Genomic DNA, 14,905 nt, shown 5'->3' with positions numbered 1-14,905 from the left:
TAGTACTGTAACTTTACAAATAAATTTTACAAGGGTTTCAGTAGCTCAGTTTCACCATATAAAAAAGAAATGCAATTATTTTTCAAACAATTAAAGTTGGTTTAACTTCTTCTCTTGCCAACTGTAAAATGACAAAACACATTACATAAAGTTGGCAAACTGCAGTGTCTATCTAAAAATATCAAATGCCGGTTTGCTTTTTCAATGTATCAAGAACTATCAAAAATTTGCCCCCAAAGAAGGGTAGAATAAATAATGTTTTCAAATCAAAATATAAAATAATTAGTATCAATGTGTTAGTACCTGAGCTCCAGTTGCTATTTCATCAGCAGCTTCATTCATTACTCCCAGGGTTTGAAAAGCAAATACACACAGCTCTCGTTCACACACCGTAGGCTACAAAAGAAAGGGAAAATCAATTCAACATTTTTTCTTTTTACCATCTTCCAACTTCTAAAGTAAATGTATGATGTTCTTTAAAATAAATAGAAAATGCAAAGATTTAGAATATTATTAATAAAAAGGAAGAGGAGCTTCCTGGTGGTTCAGTCATAAAGAACTGGTCTGCCAATGCAGGAGACTTGGGTTCTATTTGTGATCACGAGGATCCCACGTGCTGCAGGACAAGTAAGCCCGAGGCGCCACAACCACTAAGCCTGTGCTCCAGGGCTGCAGAGCTACCTCTACTGAAGCCCACCCATCCAGAGCCCATGCTCCACAACAAGAGAAGCCACCGCAATGAGAAGGCCACACAATACAACTAGAGTAGAGCCTCCACTCACCACAACAGAGAAAAGTCTGTGCAGCAACAAAGACCTGGCACACCCCAAAATAAATTAATAAACAAAAATTTTTAAAAAGGAAGAAATACTATATAAATATTATTTACACTAGTCTTGGTAGGGAAGCCACCTAAGTGCCCATGTATAGATGAACGGATAAAGGAGATGTGGTATATATAAATAAAATGGAATACCACTCAGTCATAAAGAAGAATAAAATATTGCCATTTGCAAGAACGTTACACTCACTGAAATAAATCAGAGAAAGACAAATACTGTCTGACTTCACTTATACGCATCTAAAAAAACAAAACAAATGAGGAAGCATAACAAAAATATAAACAGAGTCATAGACACAGAGAACAAACAGGTGGTTGCCAGGAGGGAAGGAGGTGGTAGGATGAGAGAAACAGATGAGGGAGATTAAGAGGTACAAACTTCCATTTACCAAATACATGAGTCATCGGGATGAAATGCACAGTGCAGGGAAGACAGTCAATAATAATGCAGCATCTTCGTATGCTGTCAGATAGTAACTAAAGTTACTGTGGTGATCATTTTGTAATGTGCAGAAATATCAAATCACTATATTGTGCACCAGGAACTATCAAAATGTTCTGTGTAGGTCAATTATACTTCAAAAACAAGTAAATTCATAGAAAAAGAGAACAGATTTGTGGTTACCCGAAGTGGAAGGGTAGAGGGAGAGGAAATTGCATGGAGGTGGTCTAAAGGTGCAAACTTCCTATTACAAGATAAAACTACTAGGGACGTAATGTACAACATAATTAATATAATCAACACTGGTGTATGTTACATATCAGTTCAGTTCAGTTCAGTCACTCAGTTGTGTCCGACTCTTTGCAATCCCATGGACTGCAGCACACCAGGCTTCCCTGTGCATCACTAACTCCCAGAGCTTCCTGAAACTCATGTCCATCGAGCTGATGCCATCCAACCATCTCATCCTTTGTCATCCCCTTCACCTCCTGCCAGGATCAGGGTCTTTACAAATGAGTAAGTTCTTCACATCAGGTGGCCAAAGTGTTGGAGTCTCAACTTCAGCATCAGTCCTTCCAATGAATATTCAGGACTGATTTCCTTTAGGATGGACTGTTTGGATCTCCTTGCAGTCCAAGGGACTCTCAAGAGTCTTCTCCAACACCACAGTTCAAAAGCATCAATTCTTCAGTGCTCAGCTTTCTTTATATTTCAACTCTCACATCCATACATGACCACTGGAAAAACCATAGCTTTGAGTAGATGGACCTTTGTTGGCAAAGTAATGTCTATTTTTTAATATGCTGTCTAGGTTGGTCATAGCTTTTCTTCCAAGGACCAAGTGTCTTTTAATTTCACAGCTGCATTCACTATATGAAGTGATTTTGGAGCCCCCCAAAATAAAGTCTTTCACTGTTTCCATTGTTTCCCCATCTATTGGCCATGAAGTGATGGGAATGGATGCCATGATATTAGTTTTTGGAATGTTGAGTTTTAAGCCAATGTTTTCACTCCTCTCTTTCACTTTCATCAAGAGGCTCTTTAACTCTCCTTCGTTTTCTGCCATAAGGGTGGTGTCATCTACATATCTGAGGTTACTGATATTTCTCCTGGCAATCTTAATTCTAGCTTGTGCTTTATCCAGCTCAACATTTCGCATGATGTACTCTGCATATAAATTAAATAAGCAGGGTGACAATATACAGCCTTGACGTACTCCTTTCTCAATTTGGAACCAGTCCATTGTTCCATGTTCAGTTCTAATTGTTGCTTCTTGACCTGCATACAGATTTATCAGGAGGCAGGTAAGGGGGTCTGGTATTCCCATCTCTTTAAGAATTTTCCAGTTTGTTGTGAACCACACAGTCAAAGGCTTTGATGTAATCAATAAAGCAGAAGTAGATCTTTTTCTGGAACTCTCTTGCTTTTTCGATGATCCAGTGGATGTTGGCAAATTGACTGATCTCTGGTTCCTCTGCCTTTTCTAAATCCAGCTTTTATGTTACATATAAAAGAGACTAAAATCCTAAGAGTTCTCATCACAGGGAAAAAAAGGCTTTTCTCTCTTTTTTATTTTGTATCAATATGAGATGATGGATATGCTAAACTTAGTGTGATAATCATTTCATGAGGCATGTAAGACGAATCATTATGCTGTATACCTTAAAGTTATACAGTGCTGTATATCTCAATAAAACTGGAGAGGGGATGGGAAGAATTATCATTTTATTTTTAAAAATTAAATTTCTAAATATAAGTAACAATTAGTAAATAGCCATTTTACTGATATAGTCAAAAATGTTATTAAAAATTCAATTCAGTAGTTTTAGGCACTTGCACTCGGAATGATTTAGCAATATGTGAAAATATCCTTTGGATCTATCCCAGGTGGCTCAGTGGTAAAGAATTCACCTGCCAAAACAGAAGATGAAGGTTCAAGCCCTGGGTCAGGAAGATCCCTTGGAGGAGGGCATGGCAGCCCACTCCAGTATTTTTGTCTGGAGAATCCTATGGACAGAGGAGCTTGGGAGGCTGCAGTCCGTGCAGTTGCAGAGTCGGACATGGCTGAGCATGCATGCACAAAATATATCCTTTAAGTAGAAAATCCATCTTGCTTGCGTAATACACATTTGCACGGAAGATGCATTTAAATTTTCACATTTGCACAGAAGATGCATTTGAAAGTAGATACCTAAACTGATGATATACTAAAAAATGGGATTCAGTCCCAAAGCTATGTAAAACAAATCTACAAAGGAGAATTCCATTTCTTCCTAGGTAATTTTCTCTGGAGGAAATAAGCATGACTCTGCTTACTTGCTACCTAACTCTTGAAAGACTGGTTTTGTTGCAGATTTTTGACTTCAATAACCTCCTGAAGTCAACAGCACTGAAATATACACTCTGCAATTGCTTTGGAAGAGCTCTCATCTTTCAACTCTAATACAGTGTCATCTGTTTGATTTATCTCATCTCCTGAGTTACATCGCATTAGGTAGCTGATGAAGCCTAACACGATGCAGCCTGTGGTGCCCGGCACAGCAGAGAGACGTATTTGTTAGTGCCACTGCTCCCATGCTCACTGACTTCAGAGGATAACTTCGTCCACTGCTTAACTAGTGGGGAAGCACCCATTATGCTCAGAATGGGCCCACGTGGTGGCTTTGTAGACAAAAAGCCAATCACACAAAGATTTCTGATTGACATTCCCTAAAGAAAATTTCCCCCCCAAATAAATTGATGTATTTTCTTTGTCAGTCTTAAAAAGACAGATTCTATTTCAGAAACATAGGAAAAACTACCCATGGCAGGAAATTAATTGGACAAAGTTCTTCAGACTCAAGCTACACACACTGCTGTATGCACCTGGATAAACTTAGCGCAGACTGTTCAATTTCTACTACTTTTACTTTAGCATTTAACTTAATCCTGTCCTATTTTTTCGTGTGTATCTATGTGCATGTACGGCTGCCCCTCAACTTCTCCCACTGACATTGGGCTGTTTCTTTTGTTCACTTTCTGGGAGCATGGTATGGTCTGAAATAATAAGAGCAACCATTTTATTGCACACTTACTATAGCATCAAACACTATATTGATGTTTGAGTATAATGAAACTGTAAACAAAAAAGAATCCAGGGGAAGGCAAGCTTTGGAAATCATTAAGGGGCCACAGGTATTAATTCATATTCCAGATACCCAAAGTTCACTGAGGAAGTAAACAGAGACTATTGCCAGACAACCATACAGTTTTTTTTTTTAATGACCAAAATCCATCAATCCTAAAGCTGAATATCATGATAATGCTCATTTAATATATACGAGCAACGATCATTTTTAAAATGCTATAGTTGAACCCTGGAAAATTTTTTTTAGTTTCTTTTAAATTAAAAAGAATTTATTGGAGTATAGCTGATTTATAATGTAAGTTTCAGGTATACAACAAAATGAATCATTTATACATTTACATATATTTTAGATTCTTTTTCCATATAGGCCATTACAGAGTACTGAGTAGAGCTCCCTGTGCTATACAGCAGTTTCTTACTAGTTTTCTATTTTATATATACTCTTGTGTTAATCCCAATCTCTCAATTTATCCCTCCCCCTATTTCCCCTAAGTAGCTTTGTCTTCTAGATCCACAACTCTACTTTTGTTTTATAAATAAGTACATTTATAACCTTTTAAAAAAGATTCCACATATAAGCGATATCATATGATATTTGTCTTCCTATGTCTGTCTTCTTGAACCTTGGATAGTTAATTATATTTATTTTGTGATCATCCTAATATATATATGTATATATGTATATTCACACACATATTCAGGGAATAAAGTAGAAACTAATTTTTGGCATTAAATTGTTGCCTTATTAAACAGTAAAAATAAAAATGAAATAAAATACTCTGCTAAACTAGACTGGAAGGTAATTATTTGAAATTTGAGTATTCTATCAGCATACTTTGTCCCCAATCCTAGAAATTCATGGGCCACCCTGACTTTGTCTCAAATGATTTTTTACCAGTTTTGCCCAGACCTCCTAGTCTTTATCTTGAGTAACAAATGAGCAACAGTTCAGTCTTTTCTGAATGGTTTCTCCTGCATTGCTGTTTCATCCTCCTCCCAGACCTAATTCCATTCCAACCTCTAAATCTGCAAATCACATGGATTTATCAATTGACCCATTATTTTAAATTATAAATTTACAATCCTAATGATAAAGCTATGGCTTAATTTCTTTATAAACACTCCTTTTCTTTATTGCATTTTTTTCATTGAAAAAAATGGCCTTTCTTCCCATACTCAAATTTGCAAGGCTAATTTCTAAGGATATCCTATTACTGCAACTGTTTGAAGAAGAAAATCAGGTACGATAGAAAACTTGCTTTGTGAAGGGGGTCAAGAAATGATATTACCATTCTGAAAAATCTGAAGTATAACTACACATTATATTCTTATAAAAATAATTTTATCTTTATTTTTAAAATAGTAATGATAGAGGTAGTAATATTGCAATTAATTTATGTACCACAGTAGGGGTTCCCAGGTGGCTAGTGGTAAAGAATCCATCTGCCAATACAGGAGACACAGATTCAATTCCTGGGTCAGGAAGATCTCCTGGATTAAGAAATGGCAACCCACTCCAGTATTTTTGCCTGGGAAATACCATGGATAGAGGAGCCTAGTGGGCTACAGTCCATGGGGTCACAAAAAGACTTAAACATGACTTAGAGACTAAACACCACCACCACCACACTAAATGCCAGTGAATTTTAAAATAACAATGTTACATCTATCAATCATTTTACTAGAACATTCAATAGAGTATTCAAGATATAAATAAGCTTAATTTTCAAATAATTATTTGCCAATCTAGTTTTTGCAGATAACTGTTTATCCACATTTTTTATGAGAGGAGTTCAAAATGTCAACACAAGATGGCATACTAAAAGAAAGTTCTCAAATCACAAGTAATCAAGACTAGATGTCTCACAGAAAGGACATCCTATTCCAGGAAAGCAAGTGAGTCATTCCTTCTTAATAAAATATACAGTTATATTGCAATTAGCATTCTCCCACTTTGAGCATACTGCCAGCCAGTGCCCTGCTCCCAAGAAAATCTGCTATCACTATATTATTTGCATAGAAAACTCCAGTCTCAATTCAAAATAAAACATACTCATGGAATAGCTACTGCTGGATAAGCAAAACTGTATGTTTTATTAAAGATGACTTAATAAAGTATACGTGCCTAGATATCACCAGCAATGTACATTATTTACTAATTCAAGTTTACAAGAAATCTATTAGTTTAAATTTATAAAATATTGCCTATTCTTAATGTTATACTATTATATTGCCTTCAAATAATTAGTCCCTATAACTTAAACTGTAAAACCATGGCAAGTCCCTCCTGCCATTACACATAATATACATAATATATCTGCAATATAACATTCACTCTGCACCATTAAAAACATGGGGAACCTTATATGTCCCTAAATTAAGATTCATTTTAGAAATTTTTAAGCTAAAATGAATACTTTTTAAATTTTACTTGAATCAAAACAATTTAAATGTGAGCAGTAAAAACATGACTCAAAAAAATTATTTTAAGCCCTAAAGAATATTTTAGAACCAACTGTATTTTAGAAATTTTGTGTTTTCAATGAATTTAAATTACTTCCTACTGAAAACAGAAATAACACAACTCGAGAATCCAGCTATGTACTTATATATAGCACAGTGTAGGTGAGTGGTTTTCAAACTCTTTTTTGCTGTGATTGTTTTTTTCAAACAAAATATTTCATGTAAGCCCAATATATAAAACAGATGAACATGGATGTTGTTCCAGCTGGAGCTTATGTGCACAGTTCAGTTTTCCCAGCTACAAAACAGGCATAAAATCAGATCTAGTTCACCAGGTTGATAAAAGGACCAAGAGAGAAGAATCAAGTGAGACAAACAGTATAAAATCTCCTTGAGGTATAGAGAGCTGTTGAAATATTAACACTATTAGGTAAGCTGGATAGTGTGAAAGTCGCTCAGTCATGTCCAACTCTTTGCGACCCTATGGACTGTAGTCTGCCAAGCTCCTCTGTCCATGCACATTCTCCAAGCAAGAATACTGGAGGACTGGAGTGGGTTGCCATGCCCTCCTCCAGGCATCTTCCTGACTCAGGGATTGAACTCATGTCCCTTACACCTCCTGTCTTGGCAAGCAGTTTCTTTGCCAGGAGGGCCAGCTGGGAAGCCTCGTCTCTTCTACTTATGTTAACTCAATCTATACACAGAAATATGTGTTTAATAAGAATTTTCATTGAAGCATATCATGACATGGTACTTTTATTTTCATACCCTTGGTTTATCAAAATTCTTAATTTGTTTCTAAAGCATGTCTTACTAAAATAGAAATGAGCAATAGAAATACAACTTAATAATTAAAAAAAAAACTAGTGTTTAAAACTCATGAGAATAATTAAAAATATTGACTAGAAAAACAAAACCTACAAGCCTTTAATTTTCTGTATTTCCAGTTTTATAGTCAGTACTTTGGGTTCTTTTCAATGGTTTGGAAGAAAGACACATTTGGAGCAAGGCAAGATTTACTGTCGATTAGGAAAGACAGGAATCCCACAGAGATCAAGACAGATCCATAATGAAATAGGATCAGGCCTGGTTAGGCCTCAATCTACATGCTGATCCCTACTGTCTCATAAAACTAAAGCTGTTGTTTGATTATTAAAACCAATTTCTGCTCAATTTGAATGTAAAAATATTTATGTTTTTACTAAAAGTTTTTTGGCATAATTATTTAGTTTGACCTGTTATTTCAAAACTTGCAAAGTTAACTTCTGCGAAATGGATTTGGGGGAAGAAAATTGGTTATGCTTTTTCATCCATTCTCTAAATATTAAGATATGAAGGTCAGACCTAAATATAAGAAGACCTACCTGATTTCCTCTTAGGTAAAATGGGACATATCCAGGTTTACCTACCTACTCAGTTTCTCAAGATTGGTCTTGGGAGTGCCTTAAGCTATGACCAAATTATAGCTGAGTATTGTTAACTTTACTCTAACAAGAACCTGAGTTACAAACATTTGTCTAAGGTCCACAGCAAAACTGGGTACAAAAATTACTAGGTTCATGGGTTTCTTTGACTTGACTTTAGTGGGATGGAGCATTATTCTCAAGAGGTGACAGGACAATCTCAGGCCTGATAACACAAAGCAAGTAATGTGGGACATTTCCACAGGGCAGGAGAAGAAAACAGATCATAATTCTTTTATCACATGCTAATGTGGGAAACAAGAAAGTCTGTTAACCAGGGACATAGAGAACACACACCCCGTGTCACTGACAAAGTTCCAGCTTTGTAGGGACACTAAGCCACACAACCACGTGACTGGTTTTCTCCAGTAGGATTCAGCAGCTCACATACAGGGCTCAAAGAAGACAAACACCTGCATTGATCCAAGAATGGGGCTTAAGGTGAGCATAACAAAAAGACAAGGGCACTAGGAGTTTACAGGCTGATAAAAACAGTGGTGATTCTGGCAGTAAATCTTCCTTTTCCTCTTTTGCAATCACACTTGATGAAGTCCAAAATCAACATTCTAAAGCATCACCAAAACAGTCTATTGCATCAACACTCCAGTTGATTCCAAAATGTAGAGAACTAGTGATTTGGTTTTGGTTTGGTTTTCTGATGGGATTGCAGACCGTACTGCCAAACTGAAATTCTGGGACTCTGAACAACCTTCCTGATAATGTGAGTTTTATGCAGATCTAAAGTATCACATGTGAGAACCCACCTGAGAGTGATATTTATAACCTTTGTAAACAAAAGAGAAAATCAGAGCCTTGTGGTATTTCTAAATAAGTAGTTTAGTTCCTCATGTTGCAAAAGTGTGACAAGCTTGCCTAGACCTCTGAGGAAAGTGACAGAACAGGAAATTAGTGACTAAAATTTTAGGACATTTGGGAAATAGGAGTAAATGGAGACTTATGTCATTTAAAAAACAATCAGGCTTGAAGAAAAGAGAAAAAAAAAGTGAGAAACAGTTTGAATTTTGACAGAGAAATCTAACAAATGTAACAAACATGAGGCAGAAAATCTATGGAAACAATTCTATCTAACCATTTAATCACCCATGGGGCTATAACATCTCTTTTTTATAGCTTGGGGATTTACTGCAGTTTTTAATGTGTTACATGGGCTGAGAATAAGTGACCAATGAGTCCATTTATTGATTACTATCCATAGGAAATTACATTTGTAAAAATTGTTATACATTATTGAAATGATCACTATACATTATTGAAGTTATAGCAAACTACATTGCAATGGAAATATAAGAAAGAAAAAATGAATATGCCTGATTTAAGTGAAATACCTGTTTAATACAACAAGGAGGTATTCTGTTTACTTTTCTTCCTTTGAATATAAGATGTTTCTCTATTTTCATTTCCTGATCTGATTTCATATGTTACTTATCTTACTATTTAAGAAAGTAAGGTTTCTGATTTCCTTATATATCAGCCTGAATTACAGCAACATAAAACGGCTTGATAAACTATATTTATTTAAAAATGTCTTCACTTTTGTTTATGAAAGCATTTCCACTTCTAGAAACAGACAGCATACTTAACTGGTACAGAAAGACAGAGATAAAGTACAAGAAAACTTGGAGCAAGGTACAGAGAATACTAATATCAATTATGATCTTTCTATCACCTATTATTGGAATGAACTGCCAGTAAGTAAACTGGGAAGAGCAAACTCCCAACACCAAATGTAGTCATTTTCCAGGACGTAAAAGTAGTCAGTTCAAGTATGTAAGTAAAGAGCAGCATTATGATTGAGAACCATGGCCTTGGTGCCATTCTGCCAGGATTCAAATCCTGTCCCTATCAATTACTAGCATTGTGACATTAAAAAAATTACTGTTTTCCTCATCTATAAAGCAGGGGTAGTAATACCCATCCTCAGAAGGTTATTATAAGGATTAAATAAGATAATCTATGCAGTGAAAGTTGCTCAGTCATGTCTGACTCTTTGCAACCCCATGGACTGTACAGTCCATGGAATTCTCCAGGCCAGAACACTGCAGTGGGTAGCCTTTCTCTTCTCCAGGGGATCTTCCCAACCCAGGGATGGAACCCAGGTCTCCCGCATTGCAAGCAGATTCTTTACCAGCTGAGCTACAAAGGAAGCCCAGCCATCAGGGAGGATCCATGTAAGGCACTTCAAAAACACGATTACAAAAAAAAACACCCAAAAAGCTTATGCTATTCATAACATGACTATTATATCCTGCAATGAAAATATTATTGCCATGGATTAAGAAATAAATCAAGGTCCACAGACACACAATGACAATATAAAGATGAGCCTTCTTAGTAGGATGAATGAACATGATAAAATGATTCTTTCTCCTTTCATCATAACTACACATTTCTGGGTATTGAATAAAAATAACAATCTTGTACAAATCTTTATTAAAATAAATGCTGAGTCAGTTAATTTGATTTCAGATTAGCAATATATCTCTTTGAGGAAAAACTGTTAAAAACAGCATATGAGGGGCAAGAGAAACTTTGTTATATGTTTTCTGAAAGCAATAAAATGAAACAAATATATCATAAAAACTGACAGACTGTGCTCATTAATGGCTGTTATATACGTTTTTATAACATAAATCTTGAAAGGCAAAACTGTTCTAATAAAACTACCTGTTTCCAGGCTTTATAATTTATCTTTTCAAGCATATAGGATAAATTTCTCTTAAAAAGTGCAACAGACTCTAGCATAGTGCCTTATACTCATAAAGCTTTTAATAAATGTCGGTGATGTAGTTTTGAAATCGGATAGAATCAGGTTCAAAGTTCAGCTTCCAGTCACACAGCTGGGGAGGATACTAACGAAACTGCCTACCCTCTTTGAATCTTAATCTCCTTAGTTGCACCATGGGCATAAAAATACCTAAACCACAGAGTTCTGTGAAAATCAAATAAGGAAGCAATATGCTAAATACCTGGGGCTTCCCAAGTGGCTCAGTGGTAAACAATCTGCCTGCCAATGGAGACACAGGTTCAACCCCTGGGTCAAGAAGATCCCCTGGAAAAGGGAATGGCAACCCACTCCAGTACTCTTGCCTGGAGAATCTCATGGATAAAGGAGTCTGGTAGGCTACAGTCCATGGGGTCGAAAAGAGTTGGACGTGGCTGAGCGACTGAGCACGCACTCAAGCATGCAAAATTATCTACCCAGAGTATCTGGCACATGGTGCATAAATCATCTGCAAATAGATATCGTTTTAGTATTTCCTGTCTCATCTAGATACCTTCTATTATTTCTTTCTTCTTAATTGCCTGGCTAGAACCTCTAGTAAAATGTTGATTAGAAGAGGCAAAAAATTCACACTTCAGATTAGAAAATGCACTCTTCTTGATTCCAAACTTACTACAAAGCTACAGTAATTCAGATAGTATAGTACAAGTATAATAACTGACATACAATCAGAGGAATAAAATCAAGAGTCCAAACTCATACATCTATGGTTAAATCATTTTCCACAAGGGAGACAATATCATTTAAGACAATATCATTAGTCTTTTCAACAAATGGTACACAGACAACTAGATATCCACATGCAAGAGAAGGAATCTGAACCTCAACTTCATACCATAAACAACAATTAACTCTGTCTTACATGTAAGATACAAACTATAAAACTCTTAGAAGGAAATGTAGGTATACATCTTTGTTACCTTGGATTAGGCAATACCTCAATTGATAAATTTGGATTCCACTAACATTAAAAGTTTTGTGTGTCACAGGACACCATCAAGAAAAAGAAAACCCACAAAACAGGAGAAAATACCTGCAAATCATATCTCTGATAATGATCTAGTATTCAGAATATATAAAGAACTCTTGAAGTGAAGTGAAAGTCGTTCAGTTGTATCTGAGTCTGCGATTCATGGACTATATAGTCCATGGAACTCTCCAGGCAAAAATACTGGAGTGGATAGCAGTTCCCTTCTCCAGGGGATCTTCCCAACCCAGGGATTGAACCCAGGTTTCCCACACTGCAGGTAGATTCTTTACCATCTACACCACAAGGGAAGCCACAAAGAACTCTTAGAACTCACTAAAGAAAGCAAACAATCCAATTAAAAAATGGGCAATGGATTTAAAGAGATATTTCTCCAAAGAGGACATACAAATGGCCAAGAAGCACATAAAGAGAAGCTCAAATCATCCGTCATTAGCAAAGGACAAAGCAAACCACTATGAGCTACAACTTCACAATTCATAGGATGGTTATAGTTGGAGGAAAAAAGAGGTGAATGACAAGTGTTGGTGAAGATGTGAAGAACTTGAACCCCATCATACACTGCTGTTAGAAATCTAAAGTGGCACAGCCACTGTCAGAAAGTTTGCTAGTTCCTGAAACAGTTAAATAGAGTTAACACAAGTCTCCAGCAATTCCATTAACTGATGAATGGATAAACAAAAGTCACATAGCTGTATAATGGAGTATTATTCCACCATTAAAGGAATAAGTCATGAGACACACTACATAGATGAACCTCAAAAATATTTTACTACCAAGTGAAAAAAATGGCCACATAACATATAATTTAATGTCCATTCATATGAAATTTCTAAAATACGCAAATTCATAGAGACAGAAAATATATTAGTGGTTGCCAGAGGATGAGAGGAAGGGAAGATTGGGAGTGATTACTAAGATTTACGGGGGTTCTCTTTTGGAATGAAAGATTCTGGAATTATAGAAAGTAGTCATAATTGCACAAAATTGAGAATAATATTTAAAAAAACACTGAATTGTACACATTAAAACAATGAATTGTATATTTATACAAATTTTATCTCAATAAAAAAACTGCAAAAAATTAATTGGATAATTTTCCCCAAAAAAGCATTTACACATTGATTCTTATTTCCATACTTCCTTAATAATGTCACAAATGTGTGAATAGGCATTTAAAAATAATCTTTAATTCTCTGATTCTACTATATATACCTCTTCTAATTGGAATAAGGACTACCCATTTCTCTCTATATTAAATATCTTATTCTTTTTCTTCTGTGTGTTTTTTTTTTTTGCCACACTGCATGGCTTGTGGGGCCTTAGTTCCTCAACCAGGGATTGAACCCAGGCCCTTGGCAGTAAAAGCATGGAGTCCTAACCACTGAACCGCGAGGGAATTCCTCCTACCTTAGGTATTGTAGATTGTATGGTTTTGAAAACAATGGTGTTTACAAGTTTACATATATATACATATCAATATGGATGGACACAGAGGTATATAAAGACAGACCAACAACAAGGTGATAGGCACATGTAAGAAATACAGTTAAGAAATATTTTCCTAAAGTGAAACTGCTTGTTGAGCTTTCACAGAGTCCTTCAGAAATAGTGATACATTTGTCAAAACTATACAACTTTGTATATTAAATAATTGACTCAATAGAGAGCATTTACTGTAAATGCAATTATTTACTTGTTTATATCTTAACCTTCTTAATTTCTGTTCTAAACCAACATTCCACCAGTGAGAACTTACCCTAAGCATGGGGCCATTCTGAAACACATGTGGTTCATCACAAACCACACAGTACTCATTCAACACAGGGATCCGCTGTTCAGCAAACTCAATTGTCTGAATAAGACAATAAAGAGAAAGAATTAAGTCAAGTTCAAGAAGGATTTGAAAACCCACTAAAGGCTAAACTATTTCAGAGGCTTGGCTCATACCTGCACTAGGAAGCCACGATCTCGTATTGGAATGCATTTGGCACCATTTGGCTATAAGAAGCAAAGTAAAAAGAAAATGTTTTTAAATTAGGAAAAATATTTAAATTATAGTATTTTACTTTTGCAAGAATGAATGCAGATGTGATTTTCTAAGATTACCTGTAAGTGAATCAAATCACTGATTATGAGACTAAGATTTTATAATTTATTATAATGTTCTTTCTTCCATTATTATTGCAATCTTTGTTTAAACTAAATGAATTGCATTCTTAATTTCTGATCTTCTAGTAACAATGACTGGCATCTCTAAATGATCACAAAAACTTGCTGTCTCTGTCCCTGATCACTGAACTTTCCCACTTCCTCATTTAGACTGTTCAAACTCATTTTACAACTAGATAGAATTATTTCTCCAAGGATGTATGAAAGAGGTACAATTCCTCCAAGCTACTGAAAGGGGTAGAATACTAGGCATCATATTATGCTCAACATAATACAGTAGGATGTATTATGGGAGGACACGAAGACATTTTCTTTCACAGAATATGTAAAATTATCTTTCTTGAGTAAAACTATGAGACGCTTTCTACTATGTAACTCTGACAAAATTAATTTTCTGTATGTCTTTGATAGTTTTGAGAAGATATGGGCTGTTAGGGATGTCCACCTAAAACTACCAATATAGCCAAATATATTTTCTTCACACAAAATTTCATGGTATAGTTTACAATGTAATTTCAGAAATATATCTATACAAGAGCACCACAAACACACACACACACACACCAATTTATTAAAGCAAAGAAAACTTTTGGTCAATTATTTTTT

The 14,905-nt window shown here is 35.5% G+C and overlaps 1 protein-coding gene across 1 annotated transcript in view; it reads right to left on the bottom strand.

The window, feature by feature from the left end:
* The window catches only part of PARP8 (poly(ADP-ribose) polymerase family member 8), a 195,653-nt gene that overhangs the window by 34,845 nt on the left and 145,903 nt on the right, over positions 1 to 14,905 (bottom strand). Inside the window, exons 14-16 of the mRNA XM_040262467.1 lie at positions 14,078 to 14,128; positions 13,887 to 13,982; positions 304 to 396 (exon numbers count right to left, since the gene is read on the bottom strand). Of these exons, the coding sequence (XP_040118401.1) occupies positions 304 to 396; positions 13,887 to 13,982; positions 14,078 to 14,128 (240 nt within the window). The remainder of the gene's footprint in view (positions 1 to 303; positions 397 to 13,886; positions 13,983 to 14,077; positions 14,129 to 14,905) is intronic.

This window comes from Oryx dammah, unplaced genomic scaffold, assembly GCF_014754425.2.
Source record: "Oryx dammah isolate SB20612 unplaced genomic scaffold, SCBI_Odam_1.1 HiC_scaffold_20, whole genome shotgun sequence".
Taxonomy (NCBI): domain Eukaryota; kingdom Metazoa; phylum Chordata; class Mammalia; order Artiodactyla; family Bovidae; genus Oryx; species Oryx dammah.
Note: the sequence above shows the minus strand (reverse complement) of the source record. Positions and strands in the feature narration are given on the sequence as shown.